The 27,737-nt window shown below is 46.0% G+C and overlaps 10 protein-coding genes across 10 annotated transcripts, besides 22 other annotated features; all 10 read right to left on the bottom strand.

Annotated features, from left to right (window-relative positions):
• Positions 1-27,737: part of a sequence feature (sequence corresponds to BAC RPCI93-29K4) that runs on past both edges of the window.
• Tb927.7.590 (hypothetical protein, conserved) lies at positions 57-1,448 on the bottom strand (the record flags this gene model as incomplete). The annotated part of the gene is made up of 1 exon (XM_840590.1): positions 57-1,448. The coding sequence occupies one exon, from the start codon at positions 1,446-1,448 to the stop codon at positions 57-59; it is 1,392 nt and encodes a 463-aa protein (XP_845683.1).
• On the bottom strand, positions 2,236-3,777 carry Tb927.7.600 (DNA ligase, putative; the record flags this gene model as incomplete). Its single annotated transcript, XM_840591.1, has 1 exon — positions 2,236-3,777. The coding sequence occupies one exon, from the start codon at positions 3,775-3,777 to the stop codon at positions 2,236-2,238; it is 1,542 nt and encodes a 513-aa protein (XP_845684.1).
• Positions 4,929-6,377, bottom strand: Tb927.7.610 (DNA ligase, putative; the record flags this gene model as incomplete). Its single annotated transcript, XM_840592.1, has 1 exon — positions 4,929-6,377. The coding sequence occupies one exon, from the start codon at positions 6,375-6,377 to the stop codon at positions 4,929-4,931; it is 1,449 nt and encodes a 482-aa protein (XP_845685.1).
• On the bottom strand, positions 6,835-8,022 carry Tb927.7.620 (hypothetical protein, conserved; the record flags this gene model as incomplete). The annotated part of the gene is made up of 1 exon (XM_840593.1): positions 6,835-8,022. One exon carries the CDS (start codon positions 8,020-8,022, stop codon positions 6,835-6,837), a length of 1,188 nt encoding a protein of 395 aa, XP_845686.1.
• On the bottom strand, positions 8,481-9,233 carry Tb927.7.630 (hypothetical protein, conserved; the record flags this gene model as incomplete). Its single annotated transcript, XM_840594.1, has 1 exon — positions 8,481-9,233. The coding sequence occupies one exon, from the start codon at positions 9,231-9,233 to the stop codon at positions 8,481-8,483; it is 753 nt and encodes a 250-aa protein (XP_845687.1).
• Tb927.7.640 (hypothetical protein, conserved) lies at positions 10,882-11,886 on the bottom strand (the record flags this gene model as incomplete). The annotated part of the gene is made up of 1 exon (XM_840595.1): positions 10,882-11,886. One exon carries the CDS (start codon positions 11,884-11,886, stop codon positions 10,882-10,884), a length of 1,005 nt encoding a protein of 334 aa, XP_845688.1.
• On the bottom strand, positions 12,851-15,805 carry Tb927.7.650 (hypothetical protein, conserved; the record flags this gene model as incomplete). The annotated part of the gene is made up of 1 exon (XM_840596.1): positions 12,851-15,805. The coding sequence occupies one exon, from the start codon at positions 15,803-15,805 to the stop codon at positions 12,851-12,853; it is 2,955 nt and encodes a 984-aa protein (XP_845689.1).
• Positions 12,897-13,010: a microsatellite.
• Positions 13,264-13,408: a microsatellite.
• On the bottom strand, positions 16,476-17,876 carry Tb927.7.660 (hypothetical protein, conserved; the record flags this gene model as incomplete). Its single annotated transcript, XM_840597.1, has 1 exon — positions 16,476-17,876. The coding sequence occupies one exon, from the start codon at positions 17,874-17,876 to the stop codon at positions 16,476-16,478; it is 1,401 nt and encodes a 466-aa protein (XP_845690.1).
• Positions 18,060-18,109: a microsatellite.
• Positions 18,195-18,285: a sequence feature (A-rich).
• Positions 18,453-18,485: a microsatellite.
• Positions 18,762-18,834: a sequence feature (A-rich).
• Positions 18,902-18,950: a sequence feature (T-rich).
• Positions 19,153-19,197: a microsatellite.
• Positions 19,198-19,226: a microsatellite.
• On the bottom strand, positions 19,758-22,235 carry Tb927.7.670 (hypothetical protein, conserved; the record flags this gene model as incomplete). The annotated part of the gene is made up of 1 exon (XM_840598.1): positions 19,758-22,235. The coding sequence occupies one exon, from the start codon at positions 22,233-22,235 to the stop codon at positions 19,758-19,760; it is 2,478 nt and encodes an 825-aa protein (XP_845691.1).
• Positions 22,285-22,315: a sequence feature (AT_rich).
• Positions 22,728-22,756: a microsatellite.
• Positions 22,934-25,258, bottom strand: Tb927.7.680 (chaperone protein DNAJ, putative; the record flags this gene model as incomplete). Its single annotated transcript, XM_840599.1, has 1 exon — positions 22,934-25,258. One exon carries the CDS (start codon positions 25,256-25,258, stop codon positions 22,934-22,936), a length of 2,325 nt encoding a protein of 774 aa, XP_845692.1.
• Positions 25,313-25,345: a sequence feature (AT_rich).
• Positions 26,186-26,240: a microsatellite.
• Positions 26,471-26,502: a microsatellite.
• Positions 26,774-26,811: a microsatellite.
• Positions 26,938-26,996: a microsatellite.
• Positions 27,086-27,108: a microsatellite.
• Positions 27,250-27,284: a sequence feature (AT_rich).
• Positions 27,475-27,496: a sequence feature (AT_rich).
• Positions 27,529-27,552: a sequence feature (AT_rich).
• Positions 27,717-27,737: part of a sequence feature (A-rich) that runs on past the window's edge.

Below are 27,737 nucleotides of genomic sequence, written 5' to 3' on the forward strand. Positions count from 1 at the left end.
TTGCTGCTTAGCGAAGAAGCACAACAAAACACCAGCCATGTACTCGCTGTAATACTTCAGTACAGAAGAGAGGAGAGGCGCAACCGGGCCTCTTGACTTTTTGGATCATCGTGAAACAGTTGCAACACACCCAGTAGACATGTTTTAACCTGACGGACACGCTTGGCACTGAGGCATTCCTCTTTATTCGAACCCTGTGCCCGCCGTGCCTGTGGAATGTATAACTTCAGTAGGTTAAACATTTCCTCAACTTCTGAACTGGGATACCGCTCCGGTACTAAGCGGGCGTCTACCAATTCGTCAATCCAACGAAGAAGCTTTGCAACATGCGCCTCGCCACCGCTTTCACTTTCCAATTTCCGCTCCAAGTGCAGCTCAGCACGAAGAACCAACGCCTCACACAACGATATGAGCCGCTTAACAGTGTTGTCACCCAATGCAGGTTCAAAGTCTCGCTGAATAGCCTTTACTGCGAAGAGGACATTTTCTGCCGATATGTTGCCAATCGTTGCGTGAACACGCGCCAAAAACAATGCCTCCAGCCCCGATAATACCGCAGTAGCGCTATATTGTGAAGATTTGTAATACCGCTCCATCATTTCAGCTTCTCCAAGTCGCCGCACATCCACGCCAAGTTCCCTGCGAAGCTCCTGCAGCTCATCGAAGGCCTTTTTCTTGGCTTGTTGAATGGTTTTGCGTAGACCGTCCAGTTTCTCGCTTTCCTCCGGAAGTCGAATGCACTCGGTACCGAGAAGCGCCGCCATAATTTGGTTCTGAAGGTATTGAGTAGAAGCACCGTGAAGAAGGTCTGCGCCTGCCGCAGCCGGTAAAGGGTTTTGTTTGTTAGGGGAACCTCCCATCAAGTCAACGTTCAACTGCTGTTGATAATGGTCCAAAAACTTGCGCAAGATGCCTTCGAGTCGAGTCTCAGTCACCTGGCCAGTGACCTTGTCAATTATTGTGCCCTGCATAATGAAGTACGTAATGGGCAACTTGGCACGCTCAACAGAAAAAGCGGACGCGAGGTTCCGGTTCTCGTCGGCGTTAATTGTGCAAAGTTTCAACCATGCCCGCTGCATTGATGCTTCTGTACCCTCTCCATTCTTACCCCCACATGCCTGCTCGTTCAGTCGATCAACCAGACGCTCCGTGTGAGCCAAATAAGCGTTGCAGCCACTGCTATCTGGCCTGTAGTATACAAGGCAAATAGCCTGTTGGGACTGAATAACTTCCCTCTCAAAAGAAGAAGCGTCAGTTTTGTACGCAATGCTCCGGGACGAAACACAAATGGGATTTCTTCCCATAATCTGTGCGCAGCGACTGCCTGATATGGAGCATCTGATAAACCTATACGAGTATGTGCCAGAACAATGCGAGCCGCAAGCGCCGCCGAGGGCAGAAAGCCTAAAACCTGCTACCAAGTGACGGCGTCGTGGAGCAGACAACATATAAGCTTCACCCACTATAAGGCATTTAAGAAAAAATACATATGAATAACAATGTTCGAAAGTAAGCCAATTCGCCAGCTACGAGAGAGGGAGAACGCGTGTTGACTGGAAATGTCACAGGATCAATGAAAAATGAGGGGAAGGTACGAGTAATCACACTACAAACGAGTCAACATATACAAAAGTAGAAACCACCGACATCATTTCCCCCCCCCATCGTCCACCCTTTTCTTGTTGCCGCTCATCATATTCATGGTCAATGAGATACTGAACACAATCGTCAACACGACGAAAGCGTAAAAGAAGCTAAAGATTGAGCGAACAAGTCACGACAAATGCGGTTGGGTACGCTATAACGGTCGCTGCTGTAAAGACAACTGCGGCAGTTGTTCGCTTTGGTGCGGGTAAATCAGGAGGGAACGAAACTAAGAGAACGCTGAGTAGAGTCGACACAAATGACGGCGGTTACTGCAACCGATCGGAGGAATCCGGTGCGGGTTAATTCTGCTAAGCCGAAGTGACTTCGACTATCGCCCTGGTTGTTGAGGATGACAATTACTGGAAGCCTCCTCGAGTACTTAACGATTTTGCTCTTGTTACCCTCTCTCCTCGAGGGAATATGCAATCGGCTGTGCGTGCTTAAACAAGAGCGTACGTAAAGACGGATATGTGGATTTTCCCATGAGGAACCGCCCCCAAACGGAACAGTACGTAATGTATTATTTCCTTTTCCCTCTTCTCCATCAAGAGATGGCAGCCATCGCACCGATTTCGCATCTCATGTGGTTTAGAGCCAGTCCTTTTCGGACTCACCCCGAACGCATTTGGCTATCGGAAACCGCGGCACATCCTGTGACGAAAGTTCCTGATACTGAACTGTTAAATACTTACCTAGTAGACGGTCTCTTTCGGCCCATAGTTCCAACCGCCGCTTTGTTGTAGTCTTTGGTGTTGCATTGAAGCGAATCCCAGTTGATGTTTCACACACAAACGCGCCGAGACCACCCTCAAACTTGCCATTGCCCGGAAGAAAGTCGACAATGCGGTACTCCGCATCATGCATGTACTTATACTTAAGAAGACCGAGACTTCGTTTGCCATGTTCGTAAGGAAACTTTGGTCTACGAATGATTACCCCTTCATAACCTTGCGAACACGCCTTCTCCAATACACTCTCCACCTCATCTGGACTCACAAGTGTGGCGGGGACGTGGTAGAGTTTTGGTATCTTTTTCCTGCTCGACAATTCCTCCTTTTCAAGCTGATGGTTTCGCCTTCCGTTTGGTTTCATCGTATCAAAAACACGATCTGCGCCACTGTGAGGTATGAGTTCCTTCAGTAAACGGTAGCGTTCGCTAAAAGGGGCGTCCGGCGATGAGAGCTGATCTGAAGCCATGATGTCAAATGCAAAATATTCTAGGAGTTTCGCCTGTTTCCTCCGCGTTGTTTGTGTCGTAAACTTTTCCAAACGGCGCACAAGCCCACTAAGCCTCTCGAAACCGCAGTGTGGAGCAAACAGCTCCCCATCTAACAACAAAGATGGATCTGCCTTGAACAGCGGCATAGCGTGTGGCACCAAACCATGGCAACACTCAAGAAGAATCCCACTCCGCGAAAAAAACTGCAATTTCTTTTGGGATTTATTGTAACCAATTAAACAGCGAATTCCATCTATCTTTGGTGAAACCAGAAGTGATTCCTGCTCCTCCGTGTCAGCCGGATGAAGTAGTTCCTCAGCAACTAGCTCCCATCTTTGTGCAAGCATGGGAAGAATGTTACGTCCCTCCCACTCGGGGTTGCTGTGCAGAACACTTTTATAATTTGTGTGAGTCATTCGTGGTGCTCTCAAACTGTTCACATCCTCCAGCTCCAGATCCTCCTCATTTGTAGCATCCGTTGGTGAAGTTGTTATCCCCACATCTGTGTTATCTCCCTCGCTCATCTTGCCATTAATTCTTTCCGGACCTTCATTTCTAGTTGAACTGATCCGCCGCTGCTCTTTTCCGCACAATGGACACGTCCCATGCTGGTCAATAAATCTCGCAATACTCATCTCAAACTCCTGAAGGCACTGGCTGCAACGCCACACCGCCGACTTTACACATGTCGGGGCCACGTGATGTGGAGTTAACATGACGGTTCCCCACGATGGACCCACCCAACAGGCTGCAAGATGGGGAAAAGCACTTTCAATGGTGGTATTTTTCATTGCGTGATACCGCTCCACCTGCTCTGGTGTACGCGGCCTCCCAACACCAAAAAAAAGCGAAGGATCCTTCGGAAGAGTTGTGAGCTGCGGACGCCGCCATAAATTAGAAATCCGCCACATGTCTAAAGGCGATGAGGTGACAAAAAAGGGAGGAGGGATTTCGAAAAGGTGTTTAAACACCCTTCACTCCCCCAACCACCACGCAATCCGTCACGTATATCTATAAACGCCCCCGTTGCTTTGCGGGGTTATGCGCTTCAGAAGAAAATAATTATTATTATTGTTATAGAAATGAGAAGGGGAAAGGGGAAAGAAGAAAGAAGGAAAGCAAGAAATGATATATTTGAAATATACTCCGTGTTTACACCCGCATGCAACTAGTCATTTCAGTTGATTTCGTTGTTGTATTGACCTACGCACTTTGGCAGTAAAGCCCCCTCGGAAGAAAATTTCTTTTTCTCCGTTGGTAGGAAAAAAAAGATGAGCAGGAAGGTACAAATAATAAAAAGTGGTACAAATATAACATAACTTAATAATAATGATAAAAAAGAAAAAGAGAAACAGTTGCTTCGGACTGTTAGAAAAAGTAACGTGCCGAGCACTCAATAATTTCTCTACCACTTCCGCACACAGTCACACAACAAACATATATGAAAAACCTTAGTGAAACGAATTGCGGTGCACAACCACAATGTCTTCAAAAGTCAACACATATAGTTTGGTCCACCGTGTAAACTTCTCTTCCCAATAATCTCGGCTCTCAAAATACCAATTAATAATTGCATACGCTAAATTTTTCCCTTTAGCTGTCATTCCCTCTGTTGTCGTCCCTTCTTCGTTTGTTTTTTAAATTATGCTGCACAACTCCTGCTGCCATTTGTGAAGAAAAGAAAAACATATGAAGAGTGTGGCCAAACAACTTTCACTCGTGAGACAAAAACATGTGGGAATGACTGCAGGGGAATGAGATCATAGAGACAATCAGTGAGAAAGTGGTCACGGAATACGGCGCCGGATTTAATTTTTGTAGTAAAAGAAAAGAGGAAGAAAAACGAGATCATACAAGCTGGACGTCATAGTTACGCAGCTACGAATACAGACAGGTACGTGAACATCCACGCGTGTTCATGCAAGTGGGTTTTAGAAATGGTACAAAATTTAATCATCAAAATCATTTAGCCACCATCTGCAACATATCATTGAGTAGTCACGAATGCACGTGTACACCAAGAAACACCCATTAAGTGAATGTATGAAACAACATACTGCTGTTAAACCCAATCACTACCAGTCTTTGTGCCTCGTACGCACTTCCCAATAGGAAACCGTGGGACACCATTTGTTGAAAGCTCTTGATACTGCACAGTGAGCATTTTCCCCTTGTACACATTCAGTCGATGCCACATCTCACGTTTCCTCTCTTCTGTCGTCGCTGGCGCTACGGTGAAGCGGTGACCGGCACGTGTTTGACAGACGAATGCACCCAAGCAACCGCGCCACTTTCCCTTCCCTTCCACGCCGTCAACAATAATATATTCGCTGTCTTGCATAAGTTTGTACTTCAGCAAGTTGGGCGAGCGGGCCCCATATGCGTAACCAGGCACTGCAGCTGAGGCGCCACCACTACTCGAAACAGAAGTCATGCATTTATTGTCCTCAATACCATTACGGCGAATCATGATACCTTCATACCCTCGATCAACATTGAGTCTCAGCAGACGGTCTATATCCGATTTTTTTGCCGACATGACGGGAACTAATTTGACTACTTTTCTGCGGCCCTGTCCCTTTCCGGAGTTGATCTTTTGCATCAAGTCACAAAGATGTTTGTAGCGCTGTCCAAAGGGCACTACCGTCATGTGAGGAAATTCTTTTGCGTAAAGAAGATCGAATACATGATATTGCAACTGCTGCTGCACCTTCTCAATTCCCGCTGTGCGGTGTTGCCTCGTTGTTCGTATGGCTGATGTCAGCTGTTCAAAGTCACTTGCATCATGATTGTACAATTCACCATCTAACACTAACATATTGTCCTTTTCGAATAGAGGTCGCAGCTGCGGTTCAATGTGATCACAACAATCAAATAACATCCCGGAACGGCTAAAGAAACTCAAGCACCTATCTCTCAAATTCCACGCAACGACACAGCGTACGCCGTCGAGTTTGGGGGAGACAAAAAGCTGTTCATCATTTGATATCCTTTTAACCTCTTTATCATAATTGCGCGCCAGCATTGGAAGAAGGTTTCGTGTTTCCGATACACGCAGGTATCCGTTATCGGCAATACTATTCTTTACCCTACTAGCATTCGGTGCATCGAGTATTGCGAGAGAATTATCGGGTCTACAACGATGTTTAACTGTTGCTGCTAATGTGTTGTCTGACGTTCTGGAACTACTGGCGCTTCTTTTTCTTGAACACGTCAATGTTGGCATGCGGGAACACTTCGGGCAGGCACCACCGGCAGCCACGTGGAGGTCAATACGTTTCGGGTGTTGATGCTCACAATAAGGACAGCGCCACCACGCTAGTTTACGGCTAGAAGGCAACACATGTTGGGGTTGCAGTAACTTATTGCAGGCAGCTGTGATCCACGTTTGCGCAATGGTGGGGTGAAACTGTGCCAAGTTTTTCGCCAATGATGCGCTGCGGGAGGAGCGGGAGAGGAAGGGCACCGTGGTGGCGAAGAGTGACGACAAACATGGGCGACTAAACCGCATTATTCACTATCCATATATTAATGTATAAATGTACGCGCTTGTACAGTGCCTCTGTCTTTGAAGCTATGAGATGTGCTGTCGCTTAGTCCCCCTGCGTTGCTGTTATAACAGCTATTCGATTCAATTGTCTTTCTTTACTTTCCGGTCCTTAGATGTATACGGCGCTCGTCGATATATCCAGCAGATTCCGCTCAGTTGGATAAGTAAGTGGTCTTATAAGACCCTGGTAGAAGCCTACCTTTCCCTGGAAATGAGAATATCCACATTATTGAACCCCAACACGGGAGTTGGTTATGCAAGCCGAGAGAAAAGGATGGCGAAGAGGAAAGCAAAAATAAATAAATAAGGTGCCTTGGTGCAGTGCGGCTCGGTAAGTTGCGCCTCGATAGTCGCTCATACTACATTTTGATTCAAACAGAAAGGAAGGGAAGGCGTTAGACGACATTGGTATAAATAATCATCCTCCCATTGACGAAGTTGCTATTTGGCTGAGCTCCTCGTTTAGGGAGAGCACAACATTCGGACCTACTGAAGCGTGTGGATCCGTGAAAAGTTGCTGCAGGGAAGGTGAAGAGGACGGGTTTGGAGTGATGGGGACGATATCACGGGCAATGCGGCACGTTGGACTCCTCTCCCACATATCCCATAGCTGTGCGGGCCCCTTTCGCGAGAGGTCATCATTTAAATGACCTTTCATGCCACTCCCATCATAGCGAAGCAGTGAAGGCACTTCAAGAAGCCATGCGCGGGTCTTCGTGCCGCTCGCAAGTAACATTTGCACCAACTGCAATAATACCGTAAAAGAACTAACGGAAAGACAACGAATAGAATGTAAGAGCCACAAACTCAGCAGTCCCACTTCCTCCTCAAAGGAAATGGAGAGGGTGGGACCTGCAACGCAGCCTTTCGTTGCATTCAATCCTGACCGTAAGAACATTGCGCACAGGGCACGAAGAAGTACACAGAGTATCGACGAGTACTCCAAGCACTCTTGTGGTCGAATAATGTGAAGTTGCTCCGTCTTGGAGCCAGGCCTAAGTGTGAAGAAGTGTAGAAGCCCAACCGCTTCACGAAGCCACGCCTCCAGTTGCTGCGCATGGCACGGGGTCTCGTGTGAAGCACACCAAAGGAACAAAACCTCGTCGAAATCGCATTGGTGGTTGTCGGCACCCGGCGCGGCATTTCCGGGGGATGTGGAAAGGCAGTCACGGCACTTTTTCTCGGTGGTTCCACAGAAATCCCTTTTGCCCTCTGAAAAAACACCGTCATTTCCCTCACAAATATTTATGGATGATGCATCCGTTAAAATTCCTGTTGGTGACGTGAGGAGGTTCTTTAGTTGGGCCACACGAACCCCATCCACAAAACACTCAGCGATCACTTGCCGTACCTCCTGCGGTAGTGGAACAGTACAAGCCACAGCAGCTGCAGCAGCGGAGGTATGTGAATTTACCATCTTGTGCTCGTTATTCACAACACCAAGGGGCCCTTCCGTGAATATCTGCGGAGTGTTTCGCGATCTCAAAGAGACGAAGAAGTTTAACCAATGATTCAATAGTGGTGGTCGTCCTACATCCCACGATAGTCGCTGAAGTTGAGCCAACGAAGACATCCAGATACTGGAAGCACCGGCCGAACCACTCATCCTTAATATGCGCGTCCGTGTACAACAAAAGTTGCTTAGCCTTCAAGTATTCAGCTTCCATACCTGTCACACGGGTAAGAGGAATAGCAAAAAAAAAAAAGGGAATACTTCCCATGGTTGCATGGATCAAGCAACAACATAATAATAGCACCCGTGCACCAACTTGTTGGCGCGCATGGTGTGAAAGAAGGCGGAACAAATGCACGTGTGTGTACTTGTGCGCGTGGTATGTTGGGCATTTTCACGCACTAAACATTGTCAGCTTCCCGGAGCATATAACACAAATCACACACCTACAACGAAAATGGCCCGAAAAAAAAATATATGTATTTGTAGAATTATTGAAGTCGATAGCCCCACAACACTTGCCATATATTGCTTCAGAAACCAATATACGCTAGCAATGATGTATTCATACAAACCACAACACACAAACATGTATACGTAATATACGAGCGCTACACTTGATACTTAGATTTGGGGCGGGTCCGTTGCCCCTTCCGCTTCTCTCCAGTATTCTTCACAGCACTCACCAACTGACCACTGAGTGTAGGATCCACCACATCACCCCTCTTTGTCTTGCTGCTTTTCAATTCCGGTAACATACCCACGCGTATCATCTTTGCAAAAGGAAGGTTAGCCACCGCGGCTAATTTGTACCGACGGAAGCGGAAGCGCTTAATAATTCTGTGCTTCTTCATTTGGAACCGCCGAGCCAACCATCGTGACGAGGGATATGGATAATTGCGGGGTCCAAAAGTCACCTGGCCATAAAATTTAGCGGCCCATCGAGCACTGAGTTCGTCCAACTGATCGCCGTATGCAACCGAATCAACTTCTACATTTGTTTGCTGCTTCAGTTGTTTCCGTTCGCCTTCCTTTACGCTTCTCGTACCCGTATCGTTGCGGGTGCCACTAGCAAAGTAAAAGTGACGAGGTCGGTGGGAAACATCAGCACTGGCAATCATGTGGTGACGAAATGAAGCCGTCGCATGATGCTCGTTGAAAGAAGCGGCAGTTGGTTTCCGATCAATATAACTCCCTCGTAGCGGTGGCGGCAATGGAAATATAACTGCCGGCGCCATCTGCGTTGTAGCACACCTCAGCTCTTGTGTTTCTTGGCATGTCGCTTGCATGGAGGTAGTGGTGGAGCCAAGTGCAGCAATCCCAAGTTTGGGTATGCGTGAGCACGCAACGCAGCCTGCGCGCATGTGAATATTTCCGACGAGGTAAGCTAGAAAATTGGAAGCGGTAAAGGAAAATAAAAACAGAGAGACAATTTAAAAATAAAAGGAAGCACTGGCAGAACAAAACAGGAGATGCACGCACGTGAAGCTGAGCAGACACACTCGCGGTGACGTCGGAAGCAGGAGGCGACTTCCCCACAAAGCAGTTGTGCGAATATGCTGAATAACATGCGTTAACGAATAGGTTACCGAAAAAAGGACAAAGAACCTACCAAACTTGTTTGTTTCACTTCATTTCTTCAAATTACAACTCTTTTGCTCCTCTCTTCGCCCCGTCACGGTCCCTCACCTCCTTTCCATTACAGCAACCTCCTTATTTTAGTGGAGTTCCTTTCGTTGATGGCAGTTTCCGCTGATTCCACGTATAACACACAACAAAACATTTAACGACCGTTAAGCGCAGGCCCCCCTCCACAAAGCAGGGGCTTGCATGAGAATCCTCACCCATCGGCAACGATGGTCCTTTTTTTTTTTTGATAATAAATTGTGTTAACATAGGCAAGCAAAACCTTCCGTTGGTCAGAGGAGAGGGAATAAAGGGGAGGCAAAAATAGAATGTGGGAAAGGGAGTATAAATATGAATGAACGTAAACATCCATGCATACATAATTAAACGAATACATGCTGTAGCGGAATACCAAAGGAAACAAAAAAGCCGCCGCATCCCCGGCACTGTTCTCTACTTTTAAGCATATAAAATTTAGGGAAACTCGATGCATGAGGATTTCAGTGACAACCCCCTAACGGGATAAGCAAGTGAGCAGAATATATAACAAGCCACTCTGCACGCCAGCACAAAGGTGTAAAAAGCACTGCTCCAATACTCATAGTTACAGAGATAAAATAAAAATAACACGAGCCTCCACCGCACCACCTTTCCCGGGTCAAAGTCGCGGATACGCTCTTCTATTGCTATTCTTTTTTTTTCTTTACCACCTTTCCCTGGTTGATATCGTAGGTCCACTGATAATAAAGCTCTTCGCACTCCAGTACGCATCAGAGCCAAACATCCCTCTACTTCACCATTTCCTGTCGTCTTCCAACCTCATCTCAATAAACACACATGTGCACTCAGTTCACTAATCAACATTTCGGTGGATGCTTATTGAAATATTCGGATCATAACCACGCCATCGCAGCTCTCAGTCTTACTCCCTTCTTCACACCTTTTTCTGTTCTACATGAAGAAAACTGCAGGAAAATTGAGTACTATGTTGCTTCCACTTCTGACAATTTCATTTCTTCAGTTCCCCTATCACTTTGTTTCCCCTTCTCATCATTACTTCCTGTTTATCTCCGCAAAGGTATGAATTTTTGTGTGTATTTGCGTTTGCCCCTTTTGTCGCCATCCCGTTACGATTGAGTTTTTCCTCTTATCCTTATACTAACGCTATGAGAAAGTAACTGTCATTCATTGCTGACAGGATTGCACGACATTACACTACCTTCCTTTGTCATCCTCATCCTCGCCGTTCCTCCCCCCCCCCAACACTTTAAAGTAAACACCTGAGCTAAAGGGGGAAATAAATTACTCCAAAAATGCCCTACAGGAACTGAAAACAAAACAAAATACCACAGCTGTAGAGGAGGGGCTGACAAACGGAGTGTAGAGCTAAAGTAGAAATAGGAGCACAGCCAACAGAAAAACAAGCCCCTGCATAATGCTCGTGAAATTTCCACTAAAAAAGACAGCCCAATTTCCGGCCATTGTCTCCGTAGTTTTCTTCACATTTAATTGATCAAGCTGCCCACTCCCATGCTTTCCACCAGACACATCGTGTCCTGCCAACTGCTGAGCCTTCGTGGCGAGAGCCTCTGGTGAAGCGGCACTCCAATTAACTTGTGGAAACACGCCTTCTAAGGCTTCGAGGACCGGTGATACAACGGGTTGAAGGTGATGGGCGGCCCAAACCACGCACGACACACAGAAACCAAAAATCAGTTTGGGAATGTGCAGCACATGCGCCTCAATATTCTTCAATCCCTGTCGTGCAGGAGGATTGAGCCAACTGCGGAAAAGCAAATAAGCCTGCACGACAAGTGAGATGCCGATACCCCACAGATAGAAATACAGAAATTTGTACAGTGATGTCCACAGGCGGCTGAGTCGCAAGTGGCGTTGGGCAAAACCGGGCGACGTGCACTTTATAGCTAATGTGTCCCGAAACCTGTGCTCGCAGTTGATGTCTCCCATAAGATCCCCCGGCTCCTTTGCAGCCCCTCCGTTGGGGTCGCCTGTCCTACTGGCCGAAACTTTCTCCGCTGCAAGTTGGGCCACCTCCTCCTTTACGCGGGCCTGCCACAATTTTTTTTCCTCCGCAACGAACTCCTTAAGTCTCGAATTCGCACGCCAGTGTAACGGATAACCGTCTTCCAGTACGTTTACCGCAGATGTGTCGTTAGTGAAGTAGTTGCTGCTACTTGTGACTCCTAATGTAACTGCAGCCCAACCGCCACGTCTTTTGGAGCGGTACGCAGGAAAGAATATGACATTGTCAGCATAATCTAAGCCCAAAAAACGGCGACCGATGCGGTAACGTGTGAGGCTCCAGAAGTGCGTTTCCACCACACGCTGCATGCCATTGCTGCTGCTGCTGCCTCTCCTCCACCAACCCATGTTTGTCGTGCAGTACCTCGTTAGATAACCAACTGCAGACGCAACTGAAGCACACACCCTATGCGAACAGCAATGTGTTTTTTTTTGTTATTGCAATATATGTGACAAGTGTATGAACTATATATAGATATAGGCGTAGAAGTATGTTGTGGCTTTCTTGTATGTCAAAGTGCTTAGTTTTTTGCCCTTTTCCTTCCCCTTAGTGAAGGGTCAAGTGGTAATCCTCTTCTTGAGTAACTGCTTTTCACCCTAATTACAGGGTACGGTAGAAACTTCTACGAAACTCACCGTGATGAGGAGGTTCTGTGACTTAAAAAGAGGTACAATTGACGCTCCCTCCTGTACTTCCCTTCAAAGTGGTCTCACACTCAAGCCTATTTTCCCTCTTAACTTCCTCCTCAGTAGGGCACGTGAGTCAAAGTGCCGCGCCTGTATGTGTGAATGTACGCTAAGTTACAGCAAGAATCAGCAGAGGGTACACAGGGGAAGGAGAATGAAAGAAATGAATGAGAGTTGACTTGGGTTGAGCAGGGATCAAACCAAAAGGTTTCGCATTAAATCGGATACTGGCAAGGTACACATTCACAGATATTCGAAGCTTTTAACAACGCTTCCCTCGGCGGATGAAGTTACTGAGCGAAGTTAAACGTACTTTATTTTCATATATTTAAAAAGGAATTAACAACCACACAAAAACACGGACACGGAGGCCAAATTGCACGTCCAAGGTTGTCCGCTGGGGATGGCTTGGGGACATTTTTCGTCCTCATGCGACTTGGCTTATCATTTGTTCACACCAATCACCGTTACCATTTAGACCGACGAGAAATGAAAGGCGACTTAACAAATCACGATAAGGGATCCATCGAAATGGCACGCTTGCACCCACAGACGAGTAGATTTACACAACTGTCGGTAACGGCACATACATACACTGGCTAATATCCAGTTTGTCAATCACCTGCTAACCATCCGCTTTAGCTCGCTTGTAGCGACGAAGTTCGTGTCGCTCCTCATCATCACTCTCATCATCCCCATTCCTGCCATTATTCAACAGCTCCGCTACATCGGAACCGATGCCATCATCTTCCTCATCCAAATCATCCTCATCGTCGTCATCGTCAAAGTTGCCGTCCGGAATATCATCAGCCCCACTTCTCCCACTAGATGTGCTATCACTTTCGCTGTCATCCGCACTTTCTTCATCATCACTGCCATCGGACGGCGCTGCGGCGAGACCTACCTCCTCATCACTTCCGGAATCAAAATCTTCCTCACCACTGTGACGGGATTCCATTCCATATGATGAGCCGCGTTCAGACTCAGCGACCATCGCCGTGGTTTGCTCCCCACGCGCCCGTTTCTTTTTGTGAATAGCATCCCCCTCGTCCTCTTCATCATCCTCAGTTGCATCTTCATCACCCTCCTCCTCCTCATCGCTAACTTCACTATTACCCTCCTCTTCGTCATCAGTGCCACTGCTATTGTCGTCAACATCATCCTCCTCGTTTACGTCACCATCGGACAGAACCATTTGATCAAGAGCATCCAAATCCAGCTCCTCATCACTGTCCATGTCATTATCCTCCTCTTCATTTTCTTTAGAGGCTGCAGCCCCCTTCTTTGCTTTCCTCTTCGACTTTGAAGATGGTCTGGCTCCTTTCTTTTTATTACCGTCTTTTCGGCTCTTCCTTCTCTTGGAAGACAGTGAATCCACCTTGCGCTCTGTCGTTGCCGTCGAGTACAAGCCGCCCGAGTACTTTTTCTCCACAAACATTTTGGGAAATATGATGTCGCCGTGAGAGTTTGCAGACACGTTTCGTTCCGACGGGAAAACAGATTTGAAAATAGAAAGACGTCCATACATAACTGCAATCTGGTCGTACAGGGAAACCATGTTCCTGTACTGATGAAGAAGCGGCGCAACAAAGTCCTTCGGTGGGGATGGTTGATCGGGTTTAATCCCTTTCGTGGCCCCATCGCTGCTAGAAACAGCCGACTTTTGCTTCAGATCCTGTTGGACCTGATACATTTCAACGCCGCGGTAACGTATAATGGCATCGATCCATTGAAACAGAGGAGAACAGGGGGACGCTCCGCGCACCCGCTGCCCGAGTAACTGTAACAGTTGTAAACAATAAGGCAGCTGTAGCGACATTACGGTTGCCCGAATGTCACCACTACTTCGAGAGGCTACAGTGAGAAGTTCCATCACAGCAGATGTATCGTTCGCATGAAGCGCTTGGTAAAGGGGAACAGTTGCTAATCCCAACGCGTGTTGCTGCTGCTGCTGCCCAGCGGTTGATTCGTTGGATTCGGAGACATGCAGTTGCTTCAGCCGTTGTTCGAGTGTTAGGCTCTTCTGAGGGAGTTCTGATACGCTTTTCGCGTGATACGAAACTGCGGGAACAAACCCTTCCGTCCCAGCTCTCGTAGCACGCGCCGCCAGCAAAATTCGACGCTGTTGTTGTTGGTCGTGTGTCGCCCACGCGTTATCCAACGTCTCCAAATCATTGTACGCGACTAGATCGGCAGATGCTTTCGATTGAGTATCAGAAGGCACAAAATAAACTGCCACCTCCCCGCCACCTGCCACGAGTGCTGTACGCCTTCTTGCCGCTGCACTCCCTTTCAGTTTGACAGCTTTTGACATGGCATCACAAAGATCAAGCACTTCGAATTGCGGTACGGCAAAACGCCCACGAAGCAGCAGCAGCGATGAGCAGGCCGACGAGGAACTGCCATCAGCTGCATTGGCGCCTGGAAGTAGTGAAGCGAAAAGCAGCCGTCCAGACTCGTCCTGCGACGTAAGTTGGAATGTGGGAGGTCTCGGCATTGGCTCAGCGACAGCGACAAGAAGGGATCGTCCGAGCATCCACACGAGTACGGTACCTGTAAAGGTCGTAACAACCACTAGGGCTCCTCCATCACTCATTCTACCAATATCCCCCTCACCCTTTGCCCCATTATTAGCAGCACTGGGCAAGTCATTCATACCATCCAGACCCCTGTCGTCACCGCTACTCGCACCCTCCCTTACAGAAATGCCGATAATTCTCTGTCCACACATCAAACTCCTCCGGCATCGTGATGTTGCCGTACTACCATCAAGTGATGGGCGAGCGTCCCACACACGTACAGCGCCCTCTTGCGCATTGGAAGTAATAACAACCGGTTGTTGAGGCGTTCCACCCATCCACGCGATGTCTGTGCGGGAGGTATGCGATGCAAAAGTGATTAGACGATCAAGGGAGGCAGTTACAGCACTATGCACGCCGCCAACATCACCACTTGTTGCATTGTTCCCAATTCGAAGTCTGTACAAGGCATTTGTTGGTCCTGAAATAAAGATACAGAAAACGGACTCGGGTATAAAGTCGTCACGTCCTGCTGAGGTTACCACATCTTCCACCGCCGCGATGGCACTGGCATCGTGTTGAACCCGCAGGTTAGTCACGATGCGCTCCCCCCGAATGCAGTCCACGACGTGCAGAAGGCGGTCCGCGGTTACGCAAAGCAAAAAATGGCCAGTAAAGGCCGTTGCTACAACTGCCTGTTGCGTGTCTGACACACAAAGGTGTCCAACGAGTTCATCTTTCCCAACATTATGCAGAAGTAATGTGCCATTGCTGAGTCCCACCGCCGCAAAAGTTGTGTAAAGTGTGCAATCAGTTTTCCGTCCCTCCTTACCGCGCTTGCGTGTGGATTGTTGCTGCTCCACCCGCTCGTTTACGATTCCTAACGATAGTGAGGTTAAGGACACCACAGCAAGCGAGAAACGGTTCTGCGCCGGCACGTTAACAACTGCCGCAAGGTTTCCGGTTGCCACATCAAAAACACGTGCACTTGGGAAATCCATCCCAACGGCGAGGTACCGCCCCGCTTGTGTGCATCGTATCAACAGCGAGCGCTCCGTCATTTCGTTTGCTGCTGCCTCGTCAACACACCTATCTTTTTCTTTGTTTTACGCAGCTGTGTTTTGATCCACTTATATGTTAATTGGCGCTGCGACCTCAGTTACCACTCGGACCCAAGCGTGCGGCCTCTTGCGTCAAATGTGTGCTTTCCTTCACTTTAATACTTTTGTATTTTCTTTGAATTAGGTTTCGTTTCGCTTGATTATTGCTTACACTTTCAAATTCCCCCCCCTCACCTTTAATTAAGACCTTTTAACCGCACAAACACGTTATACCTATTTGTTTTCAGACAGAAAGAATAGAAACGCACGAAAGTAATTTAAAGAAAAAATAGATTAAAAAATGTATGCCGAAAATTGCAAAAATATTTGCACTCTTTGTGTGCATAAACGCAGGGAAAAATTAAGAAGATTATAATAGAACACAGAGTTTTTCGCTTCGATACTCAGAAACGTGAAGTTTAATCGCTAGTTATGACACGTGAAAGAACGTGTCATAATCCACCCAATACTGTTGTTTTTTTTTAATAACCCTTCCCTCCTCTTTCTTTCTCTCCTGCTGAAAAGAAAAAGGTCCAGCACGATTACTGTGCAATGAACAGCAGGAGGTGGCTCATCATCAAACAAACATGGAAGCAGAAACACTCCATTGCGTTGCAGCTAAACACGTACCTTACAATAGAAGACCAAACTCGCGCAGCATCACTACAGCAGGGTTGGTAAAACTCATGTCATACCAATAGTTCACAGCTGCGATAAGCGGAAGGGGCGCAGAATGTTTTTGATCATGCCGTGAAACTTTAGCAATTTCTTCAGTCGACGCTTCCTCAATCACTCGGCTATCCTCAGAATCTGCGTGTTGCGCCACACGGTGCAACCACAAAGCAGGAAGGTACAACACCTCACCAGGTTGCACGTACGCAATGAGTGGATGCAATTTGTCACGCAGCTCCTCTTTAATGTGCAGCGGGTCATCAACTGCAGCAGGTGTAAGCTCCACATCCATCCACGGCACCGACGTTCCGTCACGCGTGGGACTATCAGAAAATATGTATTCCTCTTCACCTTCTTTACAATTCGCTGCGGCTTTGAGGGTAAATGCTGCCGCTGGAAGTTCCGGCTTGGGCACAAACACGCCTTCCCATGGAGGAACTAATATGAACTCCTTCACACCGCGCACAACCGCGTAAAGGTTCTCTACCCAGTCTTGATGCATTGATGAGACGGAGGCGGGTGTGCCAAGCCAAATATTAGCGGCCTCACGTTTACCTCCAAATACCCGAGTACCAAAGCGGTCCAATGCGGTGTCGATATCAGCATGGAGATGTTGGTACTCCTCCGCAAGACAATTATTTTGCATTTGTGCGTATGCGATCGAACGTTGCGGCCGACGGAGGTCGACAAACTGGGATTTCAATGGAGGGACAAGTGGATTTGCACGCAGCAGTCTGTACAACTCAGGCAGCGTCACTCGTAGCTCTGCGGCACTCATGAACAGCTTTTCGGTTACTACGAAGTCACTTTTACCTTCAAGTTTATCATGTACCTGTGACTCATTCTTTACAGCGTTGTACGTTACATATGTTACGGCGTCAGCCCGACCGTTAGGCGTCAATGCAACCGTCACGCGCCGAGGTCCCAACGTCCCTTGTGATTCCGCTTCATTATTACTGGTGCCATTCTTACTGTCCTCTGCATCCGATTCCGTCACAATCTCTTCATCCTCATGGAAGCTATCATTTTCATTAATTTCTCCATTCCCTTTACTGGTTCTTTCCTTCTCATACACCATGGGAAGTTTTTCATCCAGATCAAACAAATATCGGTCGTCCCGCCACCGCTGCAACGCCGGCCAATCACACAGCGCCCCCACAATGATGCATGGGCGGGAGTGAAACACAAACTCTCGCATAAACTCCTGTTCGGTTAACATTCTGAACTTTTCCTCGTCGCACGCGTTCCCACGACTGAGGCCATCGACACGTATTCTTTCGATGTTAAACTGCTGAAGCGCCTTTGAGGTCTCTGCGAAGGCTTCTGCAACTGTCAGCGTCTGCGCCTTTTCATTTGGCATCGCATGAACTTCCTGCAGTTTTTGGTTTTTTTTTCTTTTTTATGGTTCCTGTTTTAAGTCTCCTCTTTTTGTTTTATGCGGCGGTGGGTTTTAGGAGGCAAAACGAAGGTTACGTGCGTTTGCGACATGTGGGATAACAGAGAAGAAATAAAACACAGTGTTAAAATGGAAATAGATAAAGAGATAAATACATACATACATAAATAAACATATATATATATATATATATATATTATAAAATAGGGTTCAACAATTCAACACGAAATGGAAAACAAGACTGAAAACTCAAGTGACGAAAGGGGGTAAGTGACTGAGGTGAAATAAAAGAGAGGAAAACAGCATGGACAAACACAAATGTAGAAATGAGAAGAAGAAAAAAGCAAATGAACGCAAAAAAAAAAAAAGAAGACTTCCCGTTACACAGAAAAAAACAAAATGAGAAAAGAAAGAAGTATAGCAAAAGGGGGCCGCAGGGGATCAGTTGCGGAGCAGCACCACCCAAGCAAATCAAATGAAGGCACTTCAAAACTGCGCCAAGAGGCTGAAGCCCCCCTTCCTTTTCCCTTTGATTTTCTTTTTCATTTCATTTCATCTCACTTCATTTTATTTTTTCCCTTTTCTCTCCTTCTCCCCTCTAATTTTCGATTTTTAACCTCTCCACTTCATTTATTTATGTATTTAATTTGTTTTTGTTTTTTGTTCGATTTTGTTCCTCCATCCCCTATTTCACATATATTCCCCATAGCTATCTCCCCGGCCTCATATTTGCATCATCTCAGCACTTTCCATTTCTTCTTTTTTTTTTATTGCGCCTCTTCAAGTTAACATTCCAGAGAAGTAACATATCCTGCGGCGGCACAGCAAAGGAAAGTGGGAAGCAGTTGCAAAAAAGAAAAAAAGACAACAAAAGAGACAAATGAAAAACAACAGCAAGACAAAAAAGAAAAAAAAACAAAAACAATAGAAATCACGAACAATTTGGACAAGAAGAACACTAGCACCTCAATATGCGCTACCTACTACACTTTTTTTTTCGACTTCTTTTTTGTTTCTTTTTTTTTTGTTGTTGTTTTTATGCCGTCCATGTTAGATCATTCAACAACAATAACTGCTTTCATCATTTAACTACGGGTCTCACTTCGCAGTGGTCAAACGTGTTGCACGACACTTCCATCAAGAGAAGTTAAACACGAAAACAAACTTCAACTCATCCTGTTAGATTTGTGAAAACTGAATAACATTTTAAAAAAAAAAAGAAAACAAAAAGCAGTAGCACATATACACCTATACACCTATATATATATATATATATATATACATATGCGTGTGTGTGTGTGTGTGTGTGTGTGTAAACACGGAGGGAAGAAAATCACTCGCCAAGCGACTTTCACTTCCCGCCCCACACACAAATTCGGGTGACTGGAGATGTTGTGCTCACAAATAATGGTGGCGCAGTTATCTTTCCCTTCTCTTTCCATTTCCCTTTTCTATATGTCACCCATTTCTCTCATTCAACATTTAAGAGTGTAGTTTCAACTTCTCTTCTCCTCTTTTAAAAAATTCTTTTATATCTTAGTTCACTTGTTAAGAGTCGTTTCTTTTGCTCCGTTACATCTTCTCTTCTCTCAGAGAGGTACGAATAATAACAACGACTACTACAACACGAAAACAACAATGAAAAATGGAAAAAAAAAATAACAAAAAACTTACGCGCACAAAAATAGACGTACGTCTTGTGCAAAGGCGTCCACACAAGCCACGACCCGCAACACTCACTTTTAACACGGCGCATCGTTTAGGAAGGCATACATATTAAAGATAAAATGTAGGTAACACAAGTGAACTTTTACTTCACGATCTGCCAAACAGGGCCCACTTCGCTCATGCCAAGCCTTTGGAGAAACCTACGGGAAACACATCACTGCATTTAAGTAACTTGTCAATTGGGTTAAATTCGATACTCATTGCAGCGCCATCACATGTCACGCACTGCAGTAATGTAGAGCCCGACCCATATTGTCCAAAACATGCGGAAGGGCCGGTCTCACCTGTTAAGCACGCGGCTCCCACGGAACTCTTTGATTGTGTCACCACATCCAAATGCCGGTACGCCGGCCGCTCCCACCAAACAACAAATGAACGCGCAAGCTCCTTTGATGTTGCGTAGTTGCGATTCGCATAACTTTCACCCGCTTTTTCGCTCCTAAAGGATTTACCAGCACATGAAGCATCTGCCACGTCATCAACACTTCCAGCGAGGCTCTGACTGTGTGAAGTGGCGGAGTCTCTGGTAGCGGTAGGTAAACATCGTCTTGCTGTCAAGTCTACCGTCTCTACAAGTGGTGACACTCGTCTCCAAACGTAACCGGCTATGCCTTTACTTTCAAACCATGAACTGGTTGATGGGGCCTTCACGGCACTTTTTGAACCTCCAGTGTCTTGATGTAAACTCTCCCCCCGTGACGCCTCCCCGGAATTCAACGTTACTTCTGAAGAATACCCGTATTCACCCACAACTTGCGAGTCAGTTTGCTTTCTATTAGAGGAAGTTTCTGCAACGCGCATCAAATGCCTCCACAGTTCTGGCATTGTAGCTACCCATTTAGGAAGAAATACCTCATTTTTTAGGGGCAGTGGGCATTCAAGTGCGGCCCACTCGGAACTGAAGAACTTACAAAAACTGCGAAGTGAATGGAGAGAGGATTGAACGTTTTGCACTCGCATGGCCTTGGAGGGGTCCTTTGTGCTCACGTCATGGGGTTTCGGCTCCTCGTGCTCACCGGCAAAGAAAATCTTGAGAGTGTTGTGCGCAACACAGAAAAGAAATACTTCACCAAGAAACATCATATGAAAAATAGGAGTCGGTACGGAGACGTTTCGCAACTCCCTAATCATCACAAAGTGTCCTGTAAGTGGCGTGCCACTGTTGTTCCCGCCTTCGGCAGACCCTTCAGCATCATCAACATATCTCCAAACACGTATAAGTGTGCCCCGCGAACTGCAACTCGCCACATGACACCGAATTCCCACACCAACGGATCTGTATTCAGCTCCTCCACAGTCAACTGTGGCCCCACCATCCACAAAAACAGCTAATGAAACCAACCTGTTTGCATGGGCTGGAGACTTTGTGCCCAACATTTCGGGGCCTCTCCAAGCACTAAGGGGGTCCTCACTGGCATAACGCAGGAGACTAAACCCGAAAAGAGAACTACTAAATACAAGAAACTTTCTGTGAAAGTCAATAGCAAATGGTGCAGTAATGTCACATGAACCTTCTGTAGGTCGCACTGATGACGTTGTGGCCCCAAGAACCGTATCGTTGACTGACTTCATGCTGGACATAGAGCAATTACCAGTAAGGCTATCAGTAGCGAAGTTGTTGAACGCAGATGAGTTTCCACTAGCATGAAAGGGAGATAAGGATGGACGATTCATGACGGTAACGTCTGTTTGTGCTGGCGTCGAGAACACACATTGGCCAGTTTCGAAACTGTGCAACCGCAGCTCTACAGTTGTGAAAATAATAATAAGTTTGTGATCGAGATGTACAACCACAACTGGATCAGGAACTGGAACAGTCCGTTCTTCCTGGATCTCTCCAGCAACGTAAATTTTCACCTCATTCCTTTCACCAAGTGGATATGGACCACCGCCGACAAGAGCAACAAATTGTGTGCGATATAAGAGTGCCATGAGACCGACACCAACCTCCACTGGGAGCGGCTCAACCAACGAATGACGGATGGAAGAATCCACATTTTGCGTGGTTAACTTGAGCACATCCCCAGTTGTTTGATCCCACGACAATCCTGCAGTTTGAAGGTTGGTAAGCGCACAGTCAGAGCCTACCGCACATGCGGCTGCTTCCGACTTCCAAGGCGGTTGCCCCGATGTCCCATAAGCATCCGCAGTAGTTTCTGCAAAGTCAGGAAGAAATGCCCCATATCCAGTTGACGGGTTGCAGTCAAATGTACTAAGAAGCACATCACATTCCCGCCTGTCACCAACGCTAGTTGAAGCCCTAACTTTCTCTTCTACACCACATGACATCTCTGCATCCGGCCCTGAGGCTGCACTTGGCGTGCGGAAATGTGTGTAAGGTGAGGCACAATCGCTTTCTCGGCGGGGAAACTTCACTTCAACTGTGGTATAAAATGATGGGGGAGATCCTCCTCGTCCTTCCCAACTCTCCTCCTTTGCCGAAGAGGGAGCAGCACCAGAGCCGCCGCGGTGAACATTATAAATCACATAACCCTTCTGATGGCCAACACCAACGCGCGAATAGTCTTGATTTGTGCAAAAACAGAGCGGCTGAAGTATTTCTTCAGCATCGTCTAGAAAGTCAAAATCTTCCATTTGCTTCCTACCTGTACCCGTGTTTCGTGTGGGTCTGGCAATAAAAGTGTATATATATATATTTTTTTTTTTTTATATATGGGCGGTATACCGGAACCTCGCACAAGACAACAGTAAAGGAGGAAAAGAGCTATTTCAATTAGCAACGTCACAAGACACCTCGATACACGTGGACTCAACAATAACAACAATGCCGAAGTAACATAAAAAGAAGTCATGTAGAGTGAAAAGAGCGCTCTGCTGAGAGGCAGTTACCCCTCAAAAATGAGGAAAAAACGTATCAGTAAGTGGTTAATAAATTCCCTCTGCTAGTTTGTAAATCGGAGGGCATTAAAATACTACAATACTGCCTCATACTCCCCTCACGACCCTGTAAATTATTTTCAACCGCCTAGCCAACGGGTAAATAGTACAATCACGCTAACAGAACGCAAGCACCATGCGTAAATGTTTTTGACGTCTGTGAACATATATACCATGCCTGTGCGTCTCCACACACACACACACACACACACATACACTGCCAAAAAGAGTTATTGAGAGGTAACGCAGGCAGCAAACGCAACGTTCCATACTCATAGGATACCTTTGGCGCTACAACTTTTGAAGCATTTTGCAATTAGTACCCTCCTTGGGACCAAGCACTCAGCTCACGTGTAGACATATGGGCCGGCAACTCTCCGTGATTATTCGTCGCCTTAAAAAGAACCCGGTTTACTTGTAGAGGCCGCAGAGTTTGCGGCTTGCTGAATGTACGCCATCAACTCACCGTCATCTCGCTTCACCTCTGTCCGTGACCACGGCACACCCTTGCGCATCATTTGATCTCCCAAATACCAAAGTGCATAACACCGTCGCCTGCGCTGCTCTTCCGTGATCGCAACGTCCTGGAGAACATTTTGAGCGGCAAAGCGAAGCACACAACTTGCGTCGGCCACAACCGAATCAAATTCCATGCTGAAATATTCCGTCATAACCTTCCTGGCCAACCACTCTGGATTATCTTTGGCTCTGTCGTCCACCTTCTCGCGAAACGCTGCATAGACACGGTCAACACCAGAGAAAATTTTCTTGTATACGTGAAGCTTTGGTGCATAAAAAGGTAAAATGCCAAGGAATCGCTGACTTGATATGACATACGACTGTCCAACCTCGTACATCAGTTCCCTTCCAAAACACGCCTCCGCCAGGTGACGTGTGTAGCGGTCACAACGGTCCTCAAAGTCGCGCGAAAAACAGTTAAACTCGTTGGTAAAACAAGTCAGTTCATATGGTGAGCCCGTTCCTTCATTATTGGGAGTATCGCCTTGGTTTTTGTGTTGTGCCGTAGTTTGTTTCCTCTCTCGTGCTGGCTGGTTCTTTTTTCTTCCACTTAATTCATCTATCAGTGCATCAGCAACCTCACTCTGGGGTTGACCACTTCGATGCTTGCAACCCTTTGCAGCCGGAGCCATTGCATGGACATCGACTATACGTACCAGCTCTAAAGTAAGTTCAAAGCAGCGAAGTACCTGAAGTTGCTCAAATTCGTGGAGAGAAACACTCACCTGTGCTTCGTTCCGCAAGTGCCAATGGGAACGCAACAGTTGCCCGAGTACTTTTTGTTTAAAAATTTCACCACCAAACACACTTTGGACAACTTCCTCAGGTGTCCGCGCCATGAACCGTCCCATTTTACTTTCGTGTAGCCGAAGTGCCTGCGCCCCGCCAAGATCATAGGAACGCCGTTTCTCAGGATTGGAGAGTATTTGATAAGCCTGTGATATGCTCTCAAACTTCTCCCTTGCTTTTCTGCGCTCTTCTTCGCTGCCACACTGAACAGTATCAGGATGAAAAACTTTAGCCAACCGCTTGTACTGAGCCTTCACTTGCTCCAGTGTAGCATTCCGCTTCACTTGAAGTACCTCGTAAGGATTTTCGATATTCTCCGCCCTGCCACGAGTTGTATGTTGTGCCTTTTGGTGCTTTCCCCCAAACTTCTCGTTTATACGGTCAAACGAGAAGCCCATCGACGCGAGCCGGTCTTTCCATCGATTCTCTGCCCTCATATTCTTCCGCCGGAATTCCAACCGACCAACACTTCGAATTGCGCGACGCTCAAGCGATACCTCACGATGAAGCCACAAAGCAGTTAGGGCGCTGCAGTAGTGCCACCGGCCACTTCCAGCTTCAAAGAAAAGTTTTCCAGAGAGTGCGTTCCACACGCCGTACATGGAGTTTATCAGACCGGAGGGAACGTGAATAAGAGGTGAGAGAACTAATCCATAGGCAAGGAACTGCGAGGCGCGTAAAAATCCCGTAGCTGGCCCCCGAATAGCTCCCATGACAACTCCGTGGTCCCTAATTCCACGCAAAGTACCAAAGAAAACACATGCTAACGAATTCTGAATAGCAATTACAGAGTTCCACAATAATGTGTAGAGTGCTAACCAAATGTGGCGGCGGGGTGTCAAGTTCATCCTGCCGTAGAAATTAAGCGCATGCAAGCGCTTCATGCGGTTGAGGTAGTCAAGGTCAGCTGACAGCGTCGCTAATTGATCATTCAGTGCCGTCTCAGGCTGCCCCAACTTCTTCTTTCGCATATTTAGTAGCGCATGCCGCATGCGGTTGAAGGTTTGGACGATAGTTGAAGAGGAGCCTACAGGCGGAACCCATCCAACAGGGCGCTGATGTCTTCCTTTAGCGCAAGCATTCGTTGCACCATAGCAGCGGATTATCTTCACAACATTTGCCGGACGTCTCGTCCATGTGGACGGACAATCATCGACTACAAGTTGTGGCTTCTCAAAGAGCACAAAAGACAACCTCTTCAGTTCTGCTTCCAGAGCGTCCGCCTTGGTTGCGAGTCGGTGGTGTATCGGCAGCATTTCGCTGTCTTCCTGTGAAGCGTCCATTGCTCGGAATTCCTCCTCTTCCAGCAACTGTTCACGTGTCTCTTCCGATATCCCTTCACTCGTAGTGGCGGTATGTAACCTCCAGCCGGTTGCCGCATTCAACCAAACTAAAGAAACATGCCGCCGCATCTCTCCTAACCCGATCCCCGGGGCGGATAACAAGTCCGGAGTTGCAGGCTTTTGATTATTTAATTAATTATTATTTTTTTTTTTTTTGGTTCGCTACTACCTGTAAAGATTTTGGGGGGCGCCGTCATAAACGGTGGCCGTGTCTCATGCGTAGAACATATCAATAGACAGGAAAGTGAGAGTAAAGGTGGTAGTGTGAAATCATGAAGTTCCATGAATTAAGCATTTCAGATGCTCATGCATTCTGGGCGAACCCCACATAAGTGCCTTTTTCTTATCCTGCTTTTACTCAGCGTTAATATGAAATTATCACATGAGTACTGCAGAACAGTCATCAGCCAACTAGTAAGTAAGTAAGTAACATATCAATGATAACTGTTAAACATGAACCAGCCGGAGCCAACACTTCCATCGACAAGTGGTTGGAGGTTATGCAGAGATAGATGAGGCCAAAACACTACAACCCTTCAGTGTAACAGAATGCGATAAGATTCAAAGGTTATTGACATTACGCCATCGACATCTTTCCAACTGCGAAGCCGCTAGTCAAACAGTGAGATATTGCAATGCGCCACATAACCATTAACCTTTGTTCATTTTCTCATACCACCACCAAACCAACAAAAGACATTAGAAAATGCGCCTCCCTCTCTTATCAGTATTCTTCTTCCAGATTCAATATATCACCCGAAATGTAATTACCAACGGTGATGAAGCGTAGTAACACAAACACTACAAATGGGAGTCGAGCTGCTTCACACGATACCTCTTTACACAAAACAAATTTAATCAACCGCTACACGAGAAACGAGGTGGTGGCTGCCACATATATGTGGAATAAATAAAAAAAAAAGGAATACTCTCAAGGTTAGTAACGAGTAAAAGCAAAGAAATACACAACATGTAGCCGGAGGAAAACTTAGTTATTATAAATACATATATACATATATATTGATATTGATATTGATATAGATATAGATATCCAGCACTTCCATTAACTCTCAAGAGTCTATGAACTACCAATAAAAGTAAATAAACTTACATGACATGCCCACAAAACACGCTGAGGGGGCGGATGTTACGGACAAAATGAAAAGTACGCTAAAGCATATGACGATGTTCTTTTTGAAACCTACATTTCATTTGGCACACACCGCATAAGAACTCATTCATAACTTAAAACTAAAGGGATGGAAAAAAAAAAGTCACGCTGAAGCGAAAAGAAGAGAAGAAAAGAGAAGAGAGTGTTTTTTTTTTTAAAAAAGTGAACTACTCCTGAAGTGCATGTAAAAACAGAAAGAGGACCGAAAAAACTGACCAAAACAGTGAGTGATGATAAGAAAACAAAGGTGGAGAATTCGCTGCTTTGAAATAAAAAGAAAACAAAAAAACAATGAACCAAAAATATCGCGGCAAACGCCTTCATACACTGCAGAAATGTCAATTAATATGAAAAGTTCACTGGAGAGGGTGTTCACATAGAAAGGAAATAAGTTGTATTCACAGCGACAATTGTAATGATAATAATAATAATAATAATAATGGTAATAATATTAGTTCAACGCAACGCAACGTAAAAGCAAAAAAAAAAATTGAAAATGATGGTCACAAAGCAGTAAAAGGGTGGAAACAGCTTTTCACAAGCAAGAGGGTAGTGCAGTTGGGAAACTAATGATGGCACAAAAAGACAAACAAAATCAAAAACGAAACAGCAAAAAGCAAAAAAAAAAAGCAAAGATGATGAGTTTGTAGTTGCTCGAAGGATTGTATGGTCCACAAGTTGTATTCAGATGTCCAAACCAGAATCCAAGGCAAAAGAGGAAGAGTATAATAATAATAATAATAATAATTAAAACAAAACAAAAGGAAAATGAACGGAAAGGGGGAAAAAAACATACCTGGACGGCCGCTAACGAAGTTTTGAAAGGCACTGAACTGAATGTGCTAAACAAACAAACAAACAGTTTAGCAACCGCAATACATTCACACACTTAATAAATAAAAATATATATATACATATATTATTGACTTACAAAGATACAGGGGGAAAAAAAGAGGGGGGAAAATATAAAGGCAATTCATATGTTCGATGATCCAGACACATATACACACACAAACGCGAACAAAAAAAAAGAAAAATAGTCGCACGCTCAATAAATAGAAGGGAAGAGAAAAATACAGGGCGCGTGTAAAATGCCAAAGAAGCAGTCAAAAGGAATAAATTAAATAAATAAAAAACACAAACTACCGCTCAAATTCATAGACCACTGATTTTTTTAAAAATTAAAAAAAAACAAAAGTAACGACGATGAAACCCCGGAAGTGGGACGAAAGGAGGCATTTAAGGGGGATCACATCAGGTCAGTAGTGACTTTCCCATCAAACAAACAAACAAACACAAAAAAAAAGAGGGTGCAGAACGTTTAAAGGGGAGGACAAGTAATACAAAGATAATTTTAAGAAAATATGAACAAATAAG

This window comes from Trypanosoma brucei, chromosome 7 (assembly GCF_000002445.2).
Source record: "Trypanosoma brucei brucei TREU927 chromosome 7, complete sequence".
In the NCBI taxonomy this organism is placed as follows: domain Eukaryota; phylum Euglenozoa; class Kinetoplastea; order Trypanosomatida; family Trypanosomatidae; genus Trypanosoma; species Trypanosoma brucei.